This window comes from Lagenorhynchus albirostris, chromosome 2, assembly GCF_949774975.1.
Source record: "Lagenorhynchus albirostris chromosome 2, mLagAlb1.1, whole genome shotgun sequence".
Taxonomy (NCBI): domain Eukaryota; kingdom Metazoa; phylum Chordata; class Mammalia; order Artiodactyla; family Delphinidae; genus Lagenorhynchus; species Lagenorhynchus albirostris.
The window spans coordinates 48,587,193-48,607,637 of record NC_083096.1 but is presented as its reverse complement, the minus strand read 5'-3'; the positions used below and the strand labels follow the sequence as shown (position 1 = coordinate 48,607,637).

Genomic DNA, 20,445 nt, shown 5'->3' with positions numbered 1-20,445 from the left:
ACAAAAACAAGTTTTTAATGGAAAGGGCTGTATAGTGAGTGTGTCTATGTGTGTGTGTCCAAGGGACTGGCTTGTTAAGGGTATTAGAGAGGAGTATTTCACAAATTCTCTCTTTTGATTGAGAATTACATTTCCACCTTTCCCATTTTAAATGACACATTAGGAATATTTAGAAATCTTCAAAAGAGCTTATAATTCTTCACCTTTGAATGTACTGTATTATTAAGCCTGTCTGAAAGCTCTCAACAGCATAGGAAGATTCTTTGTATATGTTTGGACACGTGACTGGCAGAACTTGAGATCAGATCAGAAGCTAGTGCGTATGTCTGCATACAGTCAAAAGTGTGTGTGTCTCTTTCACATGTAATTTTTTTTTTTTTTTTTTTTTTTTTGCGGTACGTGGGCCTCTCACTGTTGTGGCCTCTCCCATTGCGGAGCACAGGCTCCGGACGCGCAGGCTCAGCGGCCATGGCTCACGGGCCCAGCCGCTCCGCGGCATGTGGGATTCTCCCGGACTGGGGCGCGAACCCGAGTCCCCCACATCGGCAGGTGGACTCTCAACCACTGCGCCACCAGGGAAGTCCTCACATGTAATTCTTCATAAGGGAAAGAGGTGTATAATGGTGACATTTGCCTTTTTTGTAGAGAGAAGAGATAGAACAAGTTAATTCTGTAGTCGATTTTTTTTTGAAGTAGAATTTTATTCTGCTATGTTTTATTTTCTGAGGAAAGGGATCTCAAAATATTCTCTATGTAGGGATCTGAATGTCTCTTTTTAATAACTGATTCCCCAAACCTTAATTCAACTACATTTTTAAAGAGCAGGAGATATTCCTCGTAGGGGAATGAACCCCATAATTTATGATGGATAAAATGAGGGTGAGGCTCTTACTGTGCTGGAAAAGGTCCCCCTGAGTTAGAGTCACCTGATCTCCTACACGAGAGGTAAGCATCTCTTCTAATTAAGGGGAGGATGAACACTCAACTCAGAAAGATCAGCTGGAAACATCAGACAACAGAACAGAGACTCAAAGTCAGTGGCAGAATGTGTTAGGAGAAGGGCAGCCCCTCAGACAGGGACCGGCTACCTGGTTGATGCCAAAGCTCTTTTCACCAAAAAGAGTTGCAGGAGACCCAATCATTCATTCATTGACTGTGTGTTTAGTAAAGGCCTGCTATGAGGATAATATCATGCAGGCACTCTAGGTAATAATGAAGGAGAATATATGTCTTCCGTACTTGAGACGCTTATACTACAGTGGAGGAGACATGGCATACCTAACTGCAAACTTAAATAGGCATGTACTGTTGAAGTTATATCCATGGCAACAATGACAGTGAGTAAACAGGGTACTGCGGATGAGCAATACAGAAGCTCTGTGAGTTTATAGGAGGTAGAGATCACAGATTGACTTGGAGAGGTTATGGAAGTCTTCATGGCAGAGGCAGAATTGAACTGAACCACACACCTTGAGGGATACCTCGGAGTTGGGGAAGCAGAAAAGAGGAAGTGTGTGCTTGGGTCAGTCCGAAGCAGGTGCTGTGAGTTAAGAGTTTTGAGGTAGGCATGGGCACAATGTGTTATGACTGGTTAATGCTCTGGTACACGGGGAGATGGTGTTGGAAAGGTAGGTTGAATTCAGATTGTCTTGAGTTGTCAGGCTAAGGAGTTTGGCCATGTTTTAGGCAGTGAGGAGCCACTGAAGTCAAGTGATTGACAGGGAGAATGATGTCACCTGGGTAGAAAGTGGCATTTTTGGAGGGGGAGCTTGCTTTGAAGGAATTATAATGAATTCACTTTCAAGTACATTGAGTTTGAGAGGATGGTGGGTAGCCCAGTCGGTACAGAGTTACCCATTACTTAATTATGCATTTGGCTATGGAAATGAGGTGAAAGGTACGGGATAGAGGCTAGACGTGGAAGTAGAGGATGGTTGAAACTGTGGGTAAGGACATGACTCCAAAGGGAGAGAAGTTAGAGAGAGAAGGTCAAGGGGTTGAGGACAGACCCATGGGGCCTCCCACGATAAAGGGACAGGAATAAGAGGAGTAAGAGAAGGACCGGGCAGTGAGGTGGGTCCTTCTCTTACTCTTATTCTGGGAGGGGTGGAGACTGGGATGCTAAGGGGCGGACCTCTGAGAAGAAGGGGAGGTCAGTGGTGCCAAACCCTGCATGATGGTCCAGGAGAAGGAGGGGAAAACAGAGACCATACAAGGTCAGTGGGGTCTTTGTGCAATTTCTGGGGGTTGGAAGGGGCAGAACCAGTATGGTCTGCTCGGATGCACGTTTCAAAGCTGGCCTCAAGTCCATATCATATGGGAACGCCTTATTCACTCTGATTATTTTATACCAGGTGGGTGTAACCAGCTGTTCAGCGGAGGAGAGAGTGGGAGAGAAAGGGTGTGGTGATGGACAGGTGGTGGCTTAATCTGCGATGATTCCAACCCAGAGTCCTGTGAGAGACAAGCCTGGTGGGCGGGGTGGGTGCGAGTTCTCTTCTTTGGACCTGCAGGGCTCCTCGAGGCTCTGTTTGGGCTCTGAGCTGCTGCTTTCCCTGCTGGTGGGACATCTTCTTCCAGAGTGGAACGTGGGGAGTGAGTGGGTCAAGAACGGCCCGTCAGTGCAGGATGCAGCCCAGCGCCCTCTCATCCTCAGCACGACGCCACGTGAAGGCTCTCATTTTCTTTCTGTTGAATGAACGCATCAGCCCGAGCCCACCCAGGCTGAGCAAGCTTTGCAATGTGTGGGCTGTATTTTGTTTTCCAAGTCAAGAGGCCAAGGGGGCAGGTGAATGGGCGTGTTTGCATCAGTTGTTCTCACCCTTAGATGGCGAGGCACCCTCGGTTCACCCCTGTCGGTCAGAGCTGGAGCTCTGCGGAGTGGTCCTGCCGTCCCCTGCCTCGGCCGGACAGCAGGGCTGGACACTGAGGGTGGGAGCTGAGGTGCACAGGGATGGGGCAGGCATCCTTGGCTGTCTGGGGCTAGACACTGAACCTCCAAAATGACTTTCCCAATAGGGGTTAATGTCTTTCAAGTTTGACTTTTGTCCAGGCCGAAAAGTGACCTCATCTTATGGAAAACAAAGGATTGAAGTGGTAATACTAGACCCGTTTATGATCCTAGATACACTGAAAGAAATGAAAGATGCTGACTGCTTAATGAATTCCCTACCTTTCATCCCCTGCATGCCCAGGCTCTTGCGTCCCCCAGCACTTCTCAAGGTCTCCAGTGCTGTCTCTTTCAGGGGGTGCCACTGATTCTTCTGTTTTCCCAGCCGCCTCCAGCCCCAGCCCGAGGGGACGCCTCCCTCCTCGGCTCTTCCTCCACCCCAGACCCCGTGCTCTCTTAGGGTGCCCGCCACATTCTGCCTCCTCTTAGGGTTCTTCATAAGGATGTTTTCCCTTTCTCCTCTTTTAGACCGTAAGCTTTTAGGGGCCGTGACTGTGTCTAATTTATCCTTGACACTCAGAATCCCTGGGAACAATGCCAGGCACATTAAAAGGGGTTAGTGCTTATTTGTTCAATGCGTTTATGAATTAACGAAGAAGTAAACAAGCACGACTCTCCCGGGTATCAAGACCTTTGGGGTCTTCAGACTCTGGTCTCTAATATTTTGCTTTCTTTTCTCTTTTCCCTCGTCTTTCTAAGTCTCAGGCACTTACACTTCTCTCCACCTCCATCTATCCTGCACACACCACAGCCACCCGTGGGATGCACTTCTGAAGTCTGCTTTCAGAAGCAGAAAGCTGTCAGATGTGCGGTGTTTGCTGTGTGTGCCGTGGTCACAGCTAAAGTGTAGTTAACAAACACTTACGCGGCACTTATTGTGTGCCGGGTACTGATCTAAGAGCTTGATAAATATTAACTAACTTAATCTTCATAACAGCCCTGTGGGACAGGTGATGGGCATTCTTAGAAACTTAACCCTCTGGGAGACTCTCTGGCTCAAGGTCATGGCTTACTTCTCCAAGGTCTAAGATCATGCCTGTGACCAGACTCTTAAGCAAGGAAAACATTATCCTGACATGCAGTATGTTAAGTGTGGTCACACATCGTAAGGAATCCTGACCTCGTTACCAGGAGATGCAGCTCTGCTGTTTCCTGTCTCTGTACACTTGGACACGTCCCTGAACCTCTGGGCCCCAGGTAATAGAATGTGTCTCAACAGTCCTGCAGCAAAGATGCCGTGAGATAACATCACCACGGTTGGCACCCAGGAAATATTGAGTTGTCGTAAATGAATGGTTTAAAAAATATTTTTTAGCAAACTTTGCACATCTATAGTTAGCTGATCGAGGGTTGGAGCTGTGCTCAGGCATAGGTTTGAGAAATGCCGGTTCTAGGGACAGACATTACATAAGGATGTGAAGTTATGTTTTCACCCAAGTCAGGGCTGTAAGGTATTGTGGAAGCCGCCAGACTCCCAAGATGTCTGCATCACCATAATGCTCCTCTGCTCTGCTATGAATTTGCATATGGTCTCCTGCCAACTTTTCTTCTTAAAACCCAATCCCAAATCCTCTCTGCATTATGTTCCTTAGAGCAATGCTTTGCATAAGAGTCTATTTCTTGGAAAGGCTCAACAGGGGAAAAATAGAACAAAAGGGGCCCTGATCACTTAAGCATAAGCTATCTGAGTGGAACTGGCTGGGTAGGGGGAGATGAGGGAGTGGGGCTGGTGTGAGGGCACACACCTTTAGATGAGGCGAAGGTGTGCAGACTCCCCAGTGGTGGGCTGAAATCTCCTGTGAAGATGGCCCAAGACCTGACAGATCTGGGAAGAGCTTTATGAATGAGGGAAGTAGGCTAAGTGCTTCTCCATCTTTGCCACTCACATCTCTCCATCTTGGTACAAACTCCCATGGCCTGCCTGGTCTGGGGGGAGCGTGGCAACCTTGCTTCCTTCCTTTTCCAGAGGATGCTGGAGGGACCCCCTACCAGTCAGCTTCTCTCTTGCTTGCACTTTGAATGGTGCCCTGGAGGCACCATTAGAGGAGTTGCGGGGTTAATGCTTTGGAATTGGACTGTCTGCGTGGGATTCATACTCCAGGAAAGTTTTTCACTTGCTTCCTTGGATCCTTTTGGGTTTCTAGTTTTCAGGTCACTTCTTGCAGGAAAACATGTAGACCTTTTGGCCGCACCATCTTAACTCGTGTGTGTGTGTGAGTGTGTGTGTGTGTGTGTGTGTGTGTGTGTACCTTGTACTCACGTGCCCAGTGTGTGGGGCTGCACGTTTCAAGTACTGTGAGATGGCTGATGGCATTGTTGGTGAAATTTGGGGCTTGGGCCTCAACAAAGTACCACAGGAGTAGAGGGCTAGTGACAAGAGCTCACGTCTAGGAATGTCTAGGCTCCGAGGTGTGGCGCCGGAGGTGCTAGGCTGCCAAGTACCTGAGCTCACAGAGATATGCTCACAAATGACCAGTAGATGGTGCTCTAACAACATGAAAATATGGCTGCTCTCCCTCCTGGGCTGGAAAGGGATTTTAGGAAACCGGTTTCCAATCAGAGTTATGACCAATTGCTGATTTTTTTTTTTTTTTTTTTTTTTTTTTGCGGTACGCGGGCCTCTCACTGCCGTGGCCCGTTGCGGAGCACAAGCTCCGGACGCGCAGGCCCAGCGGACATGGCCCACGGGCCCAGCCGCTCCGCGGCATGTGGGATCTTCCCGGAACCGGGGCACGAACCCGTGTCCCCTGCATCAGCAGGCAGACTCCCAACCACTGCGCCACCAGGGAAGCCCCAATTGCTGATTTTTTATATTTCCATTTGTGGGTCTTTAAGAGGACACTGGAACTAGGGACATGGCAAGTTCCCCTTACAAAGAGCATTACGGCAGTGACCTAATCTGAAGTTTTTTCTAAGGATCCTCCCGGATCTGGAGGGCAGTAGATGTGTTCCCAGTTAAGCATCTTCCCAGCGTGGTCCCAGGAGCATTTGGCCACTGATCAGATTCAATTTGAGGATGGTAAGCCCAGCATTCCCACAGGCTTAGCGTGATTGCATAGTTTGTTCTCTTGATGTTGAACAATTTGGGATCACACTATTACTGCCCCTGAGAAATTAGCCTGGGTATTGGAAAAAGCGATCAAGTGAAAGATCTGTTAGAAGTCTAAAATCTGCCTCTTATCAGATGTGGACAAACTACTTAACATTTCTGAAACTCTAATTTGTTCACCACATCAGGCTTGTAATACATGTGTTGCCAGGCTGACCTCAGAGGTTTGGAGTTAGAGTTACATAAAGTGAAAACTATTGAAGACACATAAGATATTGTTCAGCCATTAAAATTGTAGCCCTTTGGGGACTGGGAGAATGGGGGCATCGGAAAGCATGAAAGAAGTTCACAGATCTCAAAGGGCTCAAGAGCTGTGACAGCCAGGTGGGGGTGAATATGAGAGTGTGCCTTCTTCCCAGCATTACTGTCCTCAGGCCAAGTCCATTCCCAAAGCCATTTGTGCCGTCACGTTTGCCTTTGTCCTCTTGGGCTCCACCCTCCAGGAATTCCCAGTTTTTAACTCCCCTACAGAGGTTTTCATGCTCCCCAGCACACTTTACATCATCCCCAACACATGCATTTGTGACCCTGCCTCCTGAGAAGGTAGGAAGGTAAGCCTCAACTGCAGTGGGTCCTCACGTTTCCGTGAATAACCTCCTGTCTTGGGAATTCTAGGTCCGTAGAATTACAGCAGCAACAGAGAACACAGAACATTGTAGAGAGAGCAAAAGGAATTAGTACTGGATCTCTGCTTAGTAGGTGACATTGAAGACACAAGCCAAGGGTTCCTGATCTTCCATGAACTTCTTCCAGGAGGTAATGGGTTGGTGAGCCCTGCTTCCTCTGAGAATTAACAGGCATGCCACCCTCTAGCCTGCAAAGGCCGGGACACGAAGCAGAGGGATGAAGTTGCAGCATGAGAATGAGGTCCATCTAGCATTCTAGCCAGTAAAGTTATACAATCTAATTTAATCCCAGAAGCGTATACTTTATTTTTATCATCATCTATTTTGTCCATGATTGTGCTCTCAGTTCCTAAAACAGGGCCTAGGGCTCAGAAATATTTGTCAAATGATTTGAATTAATTTTGTGCTCTGGGTTATGGGTCCTACCTCTGAAAGCATGGATTTGATCATTTCCGAAAGTCTTTTCTCTTCCTGTATGGTTTACAGGGCTACTGAGACAGCCAGTTGTGACTGGTTCTAAATGACCGACAGCTGACGGGACTTTGGGTTCATAGTATCATCTTCCCTTTCACTCTGACTAGGTGTTCAGGCAGAAAAGGACCCTCCAATTGAGGTAGGTAGAAGGACTGAGTAAGGCAGTAATGGGAAAGCAAAATACTCTGACTCACCTCGAATAGTAATTTGGCTTAAAATGGGCCTTCCTGAATCAAAATGTCAACACGCCATGCCCAAGGGCAGCAGTGCCTGCTAGGGGAGGACGTGTTGAGACCATTCCTTTTGTTTTCCAGCACCAGACACTTTCCCTTCACACAGACACACACTCACATACATTCTCACACAGCAGACCCGTGTCAGTGCTCACATGGCCTTGTCCAGCACACACACACATCCACCGAGGAACACACGTGCCTCTCACTCAGATGTCACCTCTCTTCTCACCAGTTACTCTCACACACAGACACTGCCTTCCACACCCGCGAATCCACACTCACCCGTGATTTCCAGCCTCCGGGCTATGGTCAGTCTTTGTTTCCTTCCTCTGTCCCCACCCCACCCCCACCCCCACCCGTCTCTTCCATGGCTCAGGTGGGGAGGATTTGGATAGGGCTGTGCGTTCAAGCCAAAGCAGGGGGGCAGCTGGTACCTATCTTCAGTTCAAACCACTGACTCACCTGTGCGCAAGGGCTTGGTTGCTAAACCCAGGGACTCGTTCTCTGGGGCGTGAAGTCCACCATTCCCGCTTCTGCAGCTCAGACGCTAATTCTATTTTTTCTTCATTCTTGGGGTGTGTTTGAGGAAGTCAGTGGAGAGGACTTGGGAGTAAAAGATAGGGGTGGGAGGATCCCCCTGTTTGAGAAGGTAGTTTTAGCCTAGAACTCACTACCTCGGAACTCAGTATCCCAGAGATACAGGGCTCTATTAGAGCCAAACCCAAGAGGTCGTCCCAGATCGCTTTTAGAGAGGGGCGGGGTGCAGAAGCTCCCGCCAGAGCTGGCTCCAACACCAGAGTGCGGAGCCCCCAGAGGTCCTAGCGTCCCTCGTGGGACCTCCAGGCTGCTAAGTGGGGACATGGGCAGAAGAGGGTGCTGCCTTCTCTGCGGAAACCCTGGGGCAGCGCTCTCGGAGCCTGGGAGGTGCGGAGGCGCGGCGACCCGGCCCCGGCGCAGGGCGCGTAGAGAGCAAAGGCTTCGACTCCCGGCTAGGGCGGCGGCGCGCCGGTCACTGCGCGGGGCACAGCCCCGGCGGGCGCCTCTCGGCGGGGACAGGAGGCGCGAGAGCGTGCGCGCGTGCGTGTGCGCCCCCGCCAGGCCTCGGCTCTCAGGCGGAGACTCCGCCGCGCCGCCAGCTGCGCCAGGCTGTCTCCTCTCAGCAGTACTTGGGGAAAGGCGATTCTTGCCTGGATCTTTGCAGAGGGGGCCCGCTACCCTCTGGCTACATCGATCAGTAGCCCAAGCCAGCCTCGGGTCCCAGGAACCTCCTGCAGCGGTTGGCCGGGTCCTTCCGGCTCCATCCCCGCCCCGCCCTAGCTCGCCAGGCCCGCCCCCGCTTCTCCTGGCTCTTCAGTACGCGCCTGACTGCGCCTCTGCGCTCCGCTCGCTCTCCCCCTCCTGGCCTCGTGCTTCTTCTCCTCTGCTCCTCGGAGTGGGGCTGCCAGGGTGGAAGAGGAAGACTGAGTCGGTAGTGAGCAAGTTCGGTCCTTGGACAACTCCCGTGCCAGGCTACCGCTGGGCTCAGCTGCAACCTGTTCCTCCCTCGCCCAAGTGCTCGCTCGCCCGCCCGCTCGCTCGCTCCCGCTCTCCCGCCCTCTCACCGGCGCAGCCGCGGATCGCTGTTGCATGCTGATCCGGGGAGGCGGCGGCGGCGGCGGCGGCGAGCGCTCCGGGCGGATGCTGGCACTCGGGCTTCGCGGCTCTCTGGATGCTGCTCAACTTCTCTCCCAAGCGCAGGAGCTTTGAAGTCATTTGTCCCTCTCCGGTTGGATCGACTTCTTATTTTGATATTTTGGGCGTTGCGGTTTACGCAGCAACCTCAATACCGCTCTCCCCCCTCTCTCCCTTTCTGTCTCTCAACCTTTGGATGCGTCTGTGCTGGCAGATTTAAAGACCCAAGTCTTGGCTGTGGGATTTCTCAGATGGACTTGCGGGGGCTGGCGTTATAAAGCATGTCACCATAACCTCGTCCTTGTCTTTTTTTTTTTTGAAAAGTTCTTTTGTTTTCATTTTTCCCCTCCCCCCACCAATAAATTACCAAACTGTTACCTAGCGGGCCGGTGCCTGCCTCTCTCCCAGAACTAGGTGGTGCGTCTGCCAGAAGAGGAGCTATGTTTGAAGAGCAGCCTACTCCACCCGTCTCCTCTCCAGTCCCTGAACGCCACCACACACTGGCATTTTGAAAAAAAAAAAAATTGCCTCCAGAAACTGAGCACACCCAAGCTCTTCCCCCCTTTTTTTCCTCCTTGAGGAATGGAGCTTCGCAGAGGTTGTATTTAGATTCAACAGTTCAGAGCGGCGGGGTTGCTGCTGCCGCCTTTCCGAAGAGCTCGCGAGGCTCCCCGGAGGCGGTGGTCCCCGTGTCCGTCTGGATGCGGCTCTGAGACTCCGTGTGTCTTTCTGCTTGTTGCTGTGTGCGGGTGTTCGGCCACGATCACCTTTGTGTGTATTCTGTCTGTTTAAACTTCAGGATGGCTCGCTTCGGGGAGGCGGTGGTCGGCAGGCCGGGGTCGGGAGATGGAGATTCGGACCAGAGCAGGAACCGGCAAGGAACCCCCGTGCCGGCCTCCGGGCCGGCGGCCGCCTACAAGCAGTCGAAAGCGCAGAGGGCGCGGACTATGGCTTTGTACAACCCCATTCCCGTCCGGCAGAACTGTTTCACCGTCAACAGATCCCTGTTCATCTTCGGAGAAGATAACATTGTCAGGAAATACGCCAAGAAGCTCATCGATTGGCCATATCCTTTCTTGCCCACCATCGCTCCCCTCTCCCCCCTTTGCATTTCTTCGGGTAAGGGGGGAAACGTAGCATGGAGTTTGCACCCCCATGCCTTTCCTGGTGCCGATTTGCCTCTGCTGAAGTGCACTCTGTACTTTGGTGCACCTAAGAGGCAAGCTTGGTGCTGTAGAAACCGATGTGGGCACTAGTGTTTTGCAAGGTAAGACTTTTGGTTTTTGATATTTCCTACGTGGAAGTCTCCAGCATCCCTGGGTGCGTGGTGTTGTGGTGTCTGCCCCTTTCGTGGCTGGGCTTTATTCGATTCTCAGCCCCCTAGTCCCTTCACAAGCTGCATAGAATGGGTTGCCCCTAATCTTTGGGTTTTCTTTCATACTCAGCCCCCCTTTTCCCTCCCTTTAAGCCATCCCCTTTGCCCCCATCCCCACCAGCCGGGAAGACACCTACACTATCAGCTTGTAGGAAAGTCAAGACTCCATGAGGGGATTTATCAGTTCAGAAGCTTCAAGAGCTCTGAACCAAAACCCTGTAGACAAGTTGACAAATGGATAAATAACGCAGGCGTTTGGCGTGGGACCCAGCTAACTCTGCTGGGGACTGAGTTTAAGTTCCACTGGAAGTGGAGTGAATGAGTGTGTCAGGGGAGGCAATCTCTAATGACACAGCCCAGACAACGCAGAGTTCGGGCTCTCTTCTCAGCCATGGAAGAGCAGCTCATCAGGGCCCATCCTTTCCTTAGTCCTGGGTTGGGTACTCCTGCCTCTTAATGCTTCATCAGCTGAGCGCTCTCCTAGTGCCCAGGATCCAGGCAGATCTGCTGGGCCTGAATGCATCAGCGGGGTGCTGCATCAGCTGAGCCCAGAGGTGTGCACGCAGTCTGTCTCTCCCTAGTTCCAGAGGAACTGCTCTCCACAAAGAGCTGGTGGGGGGAATCTCTGATGGTAACGGTGTCAGGGTGAACGGGCATAGAGAGAGGTTCTTTGCAGGTTTAATGAAGTGCGCCAAATGTGGGCTGCTGATTAGGCATCTCACTGCCTCTTTCTTCACTAAGAATATGGGCGTCTGGCAAGGTCTCTAGGAATGGGGGGTTGCTGGATGGTGAGGGGGATGAGTAGGGAGCAAGCCCGTGGGATGGTGTTATACGTGGGGGTAGGCTTGGAGACATGGGACTTTGATGCTTGTGGAGAGGGATTTCTTGGGAGGGATGCACCTGCGAAAGAGGCCACTCCTCTTCTTCCCCATCCTCCCTCCTCCCCTCCCCCACCCTCCAGGTGTGCAGCAGGGAGACAGCTGGAGCCGCGTTGGGTCTCTAGTAGCAGCGAGGCTCGTGGCTCACTCCCCTCGGGGTCTGGGCATCTCCCTGCTACTCCCACCCTCGTCTCTGGCCTTCCCCTCTTTCCTCCCTAGTTCCCTGCCTCAGCAGCATGGCGATTGGCTGGCTCGTGGTGCTTCTAGGCAGTACCCCTCATTAGAAACGGAGGAGCATCTCTAGGCAGATATTCTTCCTGCTGCTGCTCGAACCCTCCCACAGCCCCCGCTGGCTGGGCTTCTTCTCCCCTTCTCCCTGCACTCCCCTCCCTCTCCTACCCGCACAGAATGGTCCTGGGGCCAAACAGTACCAGAGTTAAACCTACCTAGGGTGAGGGGGACTGGGGAGGGGGAAGGGTCCGGTCCCTGCAGTCCCGCCTGCCGGTGAGCTGCACAAAGCGACAGCTCTCATTGTGTTTTCGTGCTGCAGCTGCGAACACTGCTCTAGTCAGGTCCCTAGAGATTTCTTCAGCGGCACCCCCTTCCCCGCCCGCCCATCTTCTACAATTCTCTAAAATTTCCCACCCACCAGGTGCTGCCTCTCTTAGGGGCCTGTTTACCTAGACAGGCGCCCTCCCGTTTCCCGGCGGTAGACAAAGCCGCCCAGCCGCCGCGCGGGTGTCAGAGTGTGCCCGCAGCCAGCGTTGGTACCTCGGACAGCGCCACCGAAACTGCCCCGCGGCCTGGGCGCCACCGTCCCCGGGGTTCAGCACCTCGGGCACTTCCGGCCGGGCCCAGGCTCCCGGGAGGGGAAATTAAGCACGTTTCCTACACCACGCGTTCGCCGCTTTTCACGTTTTCTCTTCCGCTGCAAAAACGCCGCCTAGAATAGCAGGAGTTGCGAGCTGCGCAAGGTGCGACTGTGGGTTTCACTGCGCTCTTTCCTTGTCTTCGGCCAGAATGCACCAAAGAGACTCAAAGAAGAGACTAGGGAGTTGATTTCGGCATCCTACTCAGTGCCTTGGCCTTGAGCCCCGTCCCAGTGGTCTCTTCCATCCCCATAGTTGGAAGTTTCATAGTGCTTCCACAGCATGTAGGCTGTTAGTGTTTGGAGAGCATCTGCTAAGGTGTGTAGTGGAGACCTGTTCGCAAATTTAAAACACACCATGTTTGCTGTTTATTCCTGGCTGTACAGTGTAATTGACTAATATATATTCCCTCTGGTGGTGACCATGTGGACACATTGCGCTTCTGTGGGTTCTGCGTTTGCTCTAATACCGCATATCAGTTCCTAGTCTCACCTCTCTTCTTTTCTAATTCCTTTCTGGAATTATATTCCTTTTTCTTACTGGGAGTCAGTGTGAGCACTGGTTACCAGTAAAGGTTGGGAGCTAAGCTGTCTGGGTTCAAATCTCAGTTCCTTCACCAGCTCTGTGACCTTGAAAAGTTACTTCATTTCTCTGTGACTCAGTTTCCTTATCTGTAAAATAAGGATGGTAATAATGAGTTACTGGGAGAATTAAATGAATTAATATATGTCAGGTTCCTAGAACACCGCCTAATTCCCTGCAAACACTAGCTATTATTATTATTAATAGAGTCCTTCAGAAATTTCAGCATACCAGAAGGGAGGGATCTTAGTTCTAGGTGAACGAAGTCTTCTAGGCTTTTGTCTCCCACAGACAGCAAAGACCAGCATGACCTGGAGGCTTGTTAAACATTCAGGATCCCAGATACAGAGAAGAAACCAGTGGTTTCCACAAGGGAGAGGGGCAGGGGGAGGGGCAAAATAGGTGAAGGGGCTTAAGAGGTACAAACCAGCAGTTATAGTATGAACAAGTCACAGGGATGTAACGTACAGCACAGGGACTATAGTCTATGTTTTATAATAACTTTGTATGGCATGTAATCTATAAAAATATCGAATCACTATGTTGTGCACCTGAAACTAATATAATATTGTAAATCAATTATACTTCCATTAAAAAAAATTCAGAATCCTGAGCCACACTTCAGATTTACTAAATCAGAATCTGCATTTTAATAAGATCCTCAGGTGCTCAGTATGCCTGTTCACGCCTGGCAAGTACTTCTGTGCTCTACGTAAGGGCCAGATTTTCACAGAAAGGAAGGTTCAGGACGCATGTCAAGACCTGTTTTGAACTGTCATGTTCATATGCAACGTGCTTGAGGATTTTGATTATTCATGTAGTACACTTTTTGAGATGTATACATCTTTTCTTGGCTGCAAAAAGTCACTGTAGAACTAGGGGGATAATATGTACTTCTGTGTGCTGTGTTAGTGGTCTCTGAACACCACGTAATACTGGTCTTTAATCAGATTAGCCTGAAAAGATCAGTTAAACAGAAGGAATGATTTAATTGAGACTTGCCACTCTCTGACTTGGTTGGGGGTGGTGATAACCTCGTCCAGTTATTAACAGGGCAGATCTCGTTCTTATGGGAAGAAATGCATAGGATAACCTAGATTTGGCAAGAAAAATGGTGGCAAGTCAACAGCCCACTCTGAATGTTTCATTTTTCTTGGAAGCTACATCTGCACAGGGAGATAATTTTATTTTCTTATGGCAATCTCTTCTGCAGTGGGTGCCATAACCTTTCTGAAAATGCTAATCTGATTTAAAATGTGGTATTACATTTTATATGATTCTTCTTTTTCTTTTTTGCTCATCTAATAGATCTAACAGAAGAGTTCTCTTTTTCTCAGGGAATCGGCTGCTGTGAATGTCACCCCGCATTCACTGTGTCATAAGCTTACTGGCTCTAACCCTTCTGTGCCCAGGCCCAGTTGCCCTGTGGACCTACAGGGTCTCCCTCATGGTTGGTGAGATGTTCCCCACGCGTTTGCACTTTTCCAGGTTAGAGGATGAAGGGAAGAAATGGCATGTCTGACTTTGTGCCATCGAGGGGCAGTGGGAGATTTCTCCCCCACTGATGGTGTGGGTTATCTCAGCAGGGGAGCACATGTTTCATGTGGAAATGAACATGGTTTAAAGTAGGAAGATCAAATGTGTTTGTAGCCACTGAGCTGATGAAGCTCATTATAATGAACCTGTGGATACTCATTCGTGATTTCTTGTTTCAGAGAATTTCTTTATAGCCCCAAAGGGCTCTGGCTTTGAGTCAGAGGTTATGTGCTTTGTTGTGGAGAATTTCCCGTTGTCAATTATCCATTATTTTTGGAGGATTTTGCTGAAGATTACTGAAAGCTTTAGTTCCCCAATCTCCCATTATGGCATATACTTTTCTCCTGTTCTGTTGCCTATAAATATACTGCACTGTGAAAGATAGTAATCCTGGCAGGAATTTCAGGTTTGATGTAACTCTAATGGCTCATGAGTCAGAGCACCTTGATTAGGGCAGAGGGTGGCAGCTAACAAGAACGAAGTCTGTAATTATATCCTGTGATCAGATAATGCAGAAAGTCTTCACATCTTCTGTGTACCTGGGCACAGAGGCAGTGAAACAGATAGCGACTGTAACTGGCACTGATGCTGCGGGATAAAGGTCTTCATTTTCTGAGTCTCCCAGGACAATCTCCATGTTGCCTAGTAGCTTTGCCCTTGAAATAAGGTGTGAGAAATGTTTCTTCCAGAAACCAGGCTAGGACTTGTCCTGGGGACCAGTTGTAATTGGGATGCAGCCTGGAATGCTAGTTGGAGTGAAGGAGTTTGACAGAAATGAAAGGACTTGAGGATGGAGACAAAAATATCTTGGATGTGATAGTGTTGTCTGTTGGTTTGCATGTCATTATTTCCCCACTTCTCTCCACTTGCTTTCCCTGTGCTAGGTGCAGGGCACACTATGAATTAAAGGAGGAGGAGGAAGAAAATAACGAGAACAGGCCTTCTTTTTTTTTAAAACATCTTTATTGGAGTATAATTGCTTTACAATGGTGTGTTAGTTTCTGCTTTATAAGAAAATGAATCAGTTATACATATACATATGTTCCCATATCTCTTCCCTCTTGCATCTCCCTCCCTCCCACCCTCCCTATCCCACCCCTCTAGGTGGTCACAAACCAGGCCTTCTTTTTATCTTCTTTTGAAAGATCTAGACTCTGGGATTAGTAGCTCGATCCAGAATTGCTTATCTCTTTTTAGCTGCTGCTATACAAAATGTAGGTGTTTTTTTCCCCCCTCAAACTCTGCTGCATTTCCCCCTCTTTATAGGAACATCTGGTTTCTTTCCATTTTCATATTCTTAGTTGAAATAAAATGCAGTCAAGATGTGCAAAACTATGAGAACTCTTGCAGACTCTGGCTCTCTGTGTTCTATCATGTCATCAGTAGCCTCCCTCCTGTCATCTGCAGGGCTGCCTGGGAGGCTGCAGCTCCCCAAGGCCAGCATGTGGTCCAACCCATCAGAGGCAACTGTGCTGATCTAATTTTGTTTATCACTGACCACTAAGACATTAAAAGGGGGAACCTATACATGACGGTAATTAATACCCTTTTATTCAGGGAGAGAGAGACCAGGTCCTTTTCTTCACTTTCTCTTTCTGCCCAGTCCTCCGCCCTTTTCATCTTTCTATATTTCTCCCTCTCATTTTTAGGTTCAGCCTTTGTGAATAATTCATTATATGTGTGGGTTTTTCCTAGGCTTTTTGGAAAAGGAAGGTTATTCATCTTCTTCTTGGTTATGAGGAAGATCTCTTGCAGAGGGCCAACTTCACAAATCAACTTTTTTCTCTAAGTCCTCTATATTTTTGCAGTGGGATTGGGACACATGAGAAGGGTAGCTGGGGGGAAGAATCTTTTTAAATCGTTTTTTTCTTGCTGCTTTTGTAATGATTGCCTCCTACCCAGTCCTGTTACATTTGGGTGCCCCATCAGTTTGCAGCCATTCCCCTCCTGTATTCAGAGAACGTGGTTAACTAGAAGATATTTATGTCCCCAAGCACTTGTCACTCTGAATCCTTTCATCCTCCTAGGTCTTCACGCTGATAAATGCTGAGCCACTGAGCTAAGAAGCAGGCTTCTGTAACTGCTTCATTTCAAATTCCAGTGTGAATTCACATAGGATTGGAGTGGGGAGCAGACACTTAAATTAGTGTATCACGCCCCCCATCACCATGTGACTTCTAAAGCAGTCCTTTCAAAGAGGGATAAAAATGCCAGGGACCTCTATCAACGCTTCTCTTCCCAAACATTCTAAACCTACGCAGAGAGGGCCGGTGGAGGTTCACCAGCCCTGTTGCCAGCGTTGCCCTTAATTAAGGACGGAAAGTACAGCACAGAGTTTTTAGGTTCCTCCGACCGAGCAGCCTCTTATGCGTTAAGCCTACTTCAGTGCACTGTCTATGGTGTATTTTTGGTCACTGAGCACCCCAAGAATGTTTACTGAGTTTTTCATTCCCCACACCTTTGGCCGGTCTTTGGCTATAAACTCTTAACCCTATTTATGAGCCCCTATGTCCCCTTCTCTGGAAAGCAAGGAGCAGCTAGAAGGTATATCCTTAAGAGGCAGAAATGGGCCAGATTAAGGAAAACAGCACTGAATGACTTTAAAAAGTGTCTGTTATCCAATCCATACCCCACCCTGTCCCTGACAATGCAGTGGGTTATCCCTTAGGGGTTTCTTTTCTTATTGTATTTTGAGTTCCAAGTTTGTAGGACTGAACAGTTCCACTCTCAGCCTTTTTGAATTTTTTTTGTTTTGTTTTAAGGCCTGCAATGAATCCATTTTTGTAAAGTAGTTCATCCCAGAGGCAGGTGGGTGGGGCTTGGGGATGTAAGTCCAGGCTAGGCTCCAGCTCTAGGCTCCTGTGGTCCAGCTAAGTGAGCGGCTTCAGGGAGGGACCCTCCTGTGCCGAGTGTGGCCTTTGTGCCTGTAGGTGGCTGATTTGAATCTCTGTTGCAACTCTGCATAATTATGAGGCTTCTTTTTGGTGGGGGGGGGGCTGCATTTGGTCCTGCTGCATTTTTGCTGCATCTGTTTTGCCTCATCTCGTGAGAATTTGGAAAGCCTGTTTCAGATGTACGCACTGGCTTTCTAAAGGCTTGTGTCGTTAAAGCCAGAAGGTGGCGGTGGAGTGGGGTGTCCTGTTTTTTTTCCTCTTCCCCTTTAGGGGAGATGAAAAGGATGTGGCCACACAGTGGGTAACAGGTTAGAGGGGAGAAGTGCTCTGGTCAGTGTGAGAAACTGAGGTTCGCCAGTAATCAGAGTCTGGTATCATTTCCGTAGCCGAGATACAGGGGGCTGGGAGTGGCCTCAGGGACCCAGAGGAGAGCCTCTGCACACCAGCGTGAGGAGGAAGTTCGTGCTCTCAAGTCTTTCCCAGCCTTCAGCTCAGTTGGAGGTTTGAAGCGTTGCAAACTTTCTGTACCTTTCTCAGTTTCCACACCCTTACGGTCATGGGGCTGGTTGGAGTCAAAAAGCATGAAATGGATTTTCAGCAGTCACTCGCTGACGTCCTGGCAATTCCAGCTGTGTCCTATTGGGAACTGTTTTGCTTCCGCTCTGTCAGGGATGTTCCTTGCCAGCAGGTGGTTTCTGTCAGCATCAAGGCTAATTCCTCATTTAGCTTCTTTGTGTTGAAGTCATACATATGGACTCTGTCTGTTTCATCTCTACCGTTAGTCTTCAAACTTCGTTGTGTCTCAGAATCTCCTGAAGGGCTTGTGAAAATACAGATTACCGGACCTCAGTCCTGGAGTTTCTGACTTCATTGGTCTGAAGTAGAGCCTGAGAATTTGCATTTGTCACAAGTTCTCAGGGGACACTGATGCTGCTGGCCCTGGAACCGTACTTCAAGAACCACTGCTATGCCTGGCAGTGCCTTTAGAGAAGACCAGTCTTACAAAGCGCCCATCCTAAATCTCTCTCTCTCTCATATAACAGCCTGGAGCCTTGCTGTTAACAGGGGTTCTTTGGGTTCAGTTAGTGACTCTTTGAGACTTTCTTTACCAAAATACAGATGATCTTGGGAGCAGGGACATAGTAAGCTAGTATATGACATTATCCACTTAGAGTTAGTTCTTATTCTTTCTGGGCTTATAATTGAGAGCAGCCTGTTCTGAGAATAGGCAAAGGACATGCGCATTTAATTCCAGCACCTAGCACAATGCTGGCACTTGGTGAGTATTCGGTAAACTGTTGTTGAATGATCGAATTAATCAGCTGCTATTGATTAAAACCACAAGCATCGGTGAAGTGCCTGTTATGTGTCTAGTGTTGCACTGACTGGGACCTGTAGGACCAGGCATAGCCTTAGAAGGGGAAGAGGAGAATGCTGGGAGGTGGTGAGGGCACTGGATGGCTGGCAGGGGATTGAAAGGTCATTACATGGGAATTTGGAGGTTGGAAAAGTAGCTTCACCTACTTTTGAACCTTGCTAAGGGTCGCTCTAGTCTCTATAATATCCAACACAGGCTGTGCAGAAAGTACATGGTGTCTGTTGTTATCGGGCATTTGGTTGTACAAAACTCTTTATTAATTGGCACCCAGAGATCTATGGTTTAATGACAATTGACATTTATACTGATGGCCTGTAGGTACCACAGAATGCTGTAGTGCCTTCTGAATATGACGGCCAATGAAGCATTCGTTACATTATGTCAACATGGTTTGAATGGTGTGTGTACTTTATTGTATTCAGAGCTGCTGCAAATTATAATCCATATTGATTATATAAAGTAGCTCTTTATCACTTTTTTGTTAAATTAACCAAAATCATCTTCTCCAGCTACACCAGATAATAGAGGAACTTCTGCATTGTTCTAGAAATGAGTCCTTTCAACTCTGGTAATACTGTAGGACCTGGAGATGGATCCTGGTACAGTTGTCATAATGTCAGGTGGTGGTTAGAACAAAGTCATTATTTTTTAAATAGCTCAGCAAGCTTTAGATTTAGTGGGCAAGTTCTCTAGCTGACAAGCCGGCATTGCATCTAACTGGGTGTGCTTGGTTCTGTAGGCTCATGTTGAAAATGAACCACCAAGATTTCCAAGAGGGTCTCCAATAGGCATCTCAGCAAGAGATTGACAGGTGACACCTTCCCCAACTTGATTGAATTACCCAACTTTTGTGCTTTGGACTGTTCCATGCTCTTTTATACGCCCATCTCATTTCTCCTTGATCAAGATCAGAGGATGTTTGGTTTGAAACTGTTCATTTCAGGGTGATGGTCTTTAGATGCTTAAGGCTGTGGAACTTTAGAGTTGGGACTGACCCGAACGACTGTGTAGATGACATCTAGGTGACTGTTCTTGGAGTATGGGGACAGTTACGTCCTCCTGGTACAGTGTTTTCTTGCTTTCTGTATCGGGATCACAAATCCTGTTGCAATCCAAGTGATGCTGTGGACGCCTCTTCCCTGAAAAATCCACATACAATTTTGCATTAAATTTCATGGAGGGGCGGTCCATGGATCACAATTTAAAAATGCTAACTATGTTAGAAAATTCCCACATTCTGGGATGTTGGGATGCTGGGCCATCAGGACAATGTATCCTTTAGGTACAACTGTGACAGGACTTCACGTGGAAGAGCTACAGATATTTGTTTGTGTGAGTGCATCAGCCATGCTACCATGATGAAACATAAACATTCTACCCAAAGAGCATTAAGTCAATACTGGAACTCTTTCTCCATCACCCTGATAGACGGCCATCAGGCTTCTAGTGTCAGGGTGCTCTTCCATTATTAGAAAACTTAAAGTGTAGGAAGCTGAAATATTCCTCCTTATAGTTTCCACCCATTTGTTTGTTTGTTTTCCTGTTTCTGTTCTGTAAAGCAACACAGACCGAATCTACTTCTTGTTCACTTAATGGTACTACGGTACTGAGCAGTGCTATTGGCTAGAACTTTCTGCGATGATGGGTATGTTTTTATCTGTGCTGTCCAGTGCTGTAGCTGCTAGCCACATGCGGTTCTTGAGCACTTGATATGTGGCTATCGTGACCGAGTGTTCAGTTTTAAATTTTATTTCATTTTAATTAATTCAAATTTGAATAGCCACAAAAGGCTAGTAGCTACAGTACAGGGAAGCAGAAGTAGAGAGGCTAGATAGAGTCAGAAAGTCTGAGCTCCTGTCTGGGTTCT

The 20,445-nt window shown here is 48.7% G+C and overlaps 1 protein-coding gene across 1 annotated transcript in view; it reads left to right on the top strand.

Annotated features, from left to right (window-relative positions):
- CACNA1E (calcium voltage-gated channel subunit alpha1 E) overlaps window positions 1-20,445 on the top strand; it is a 358,420-nt gene that overhangs the window by 50,291 nt on the left and 287,684 nt on the right. The window contains exon 2 of the mRNA XM_060132060.1: window positions 9,866-10,132. Within this exon, the coding sequence (XP_059988043.1) occupies window positions 9,866-10,132 (267 nt within the window). The remainder of the gene's footprint in view (window positions 1-9,865; window positions 10,133-20,445) is intronic.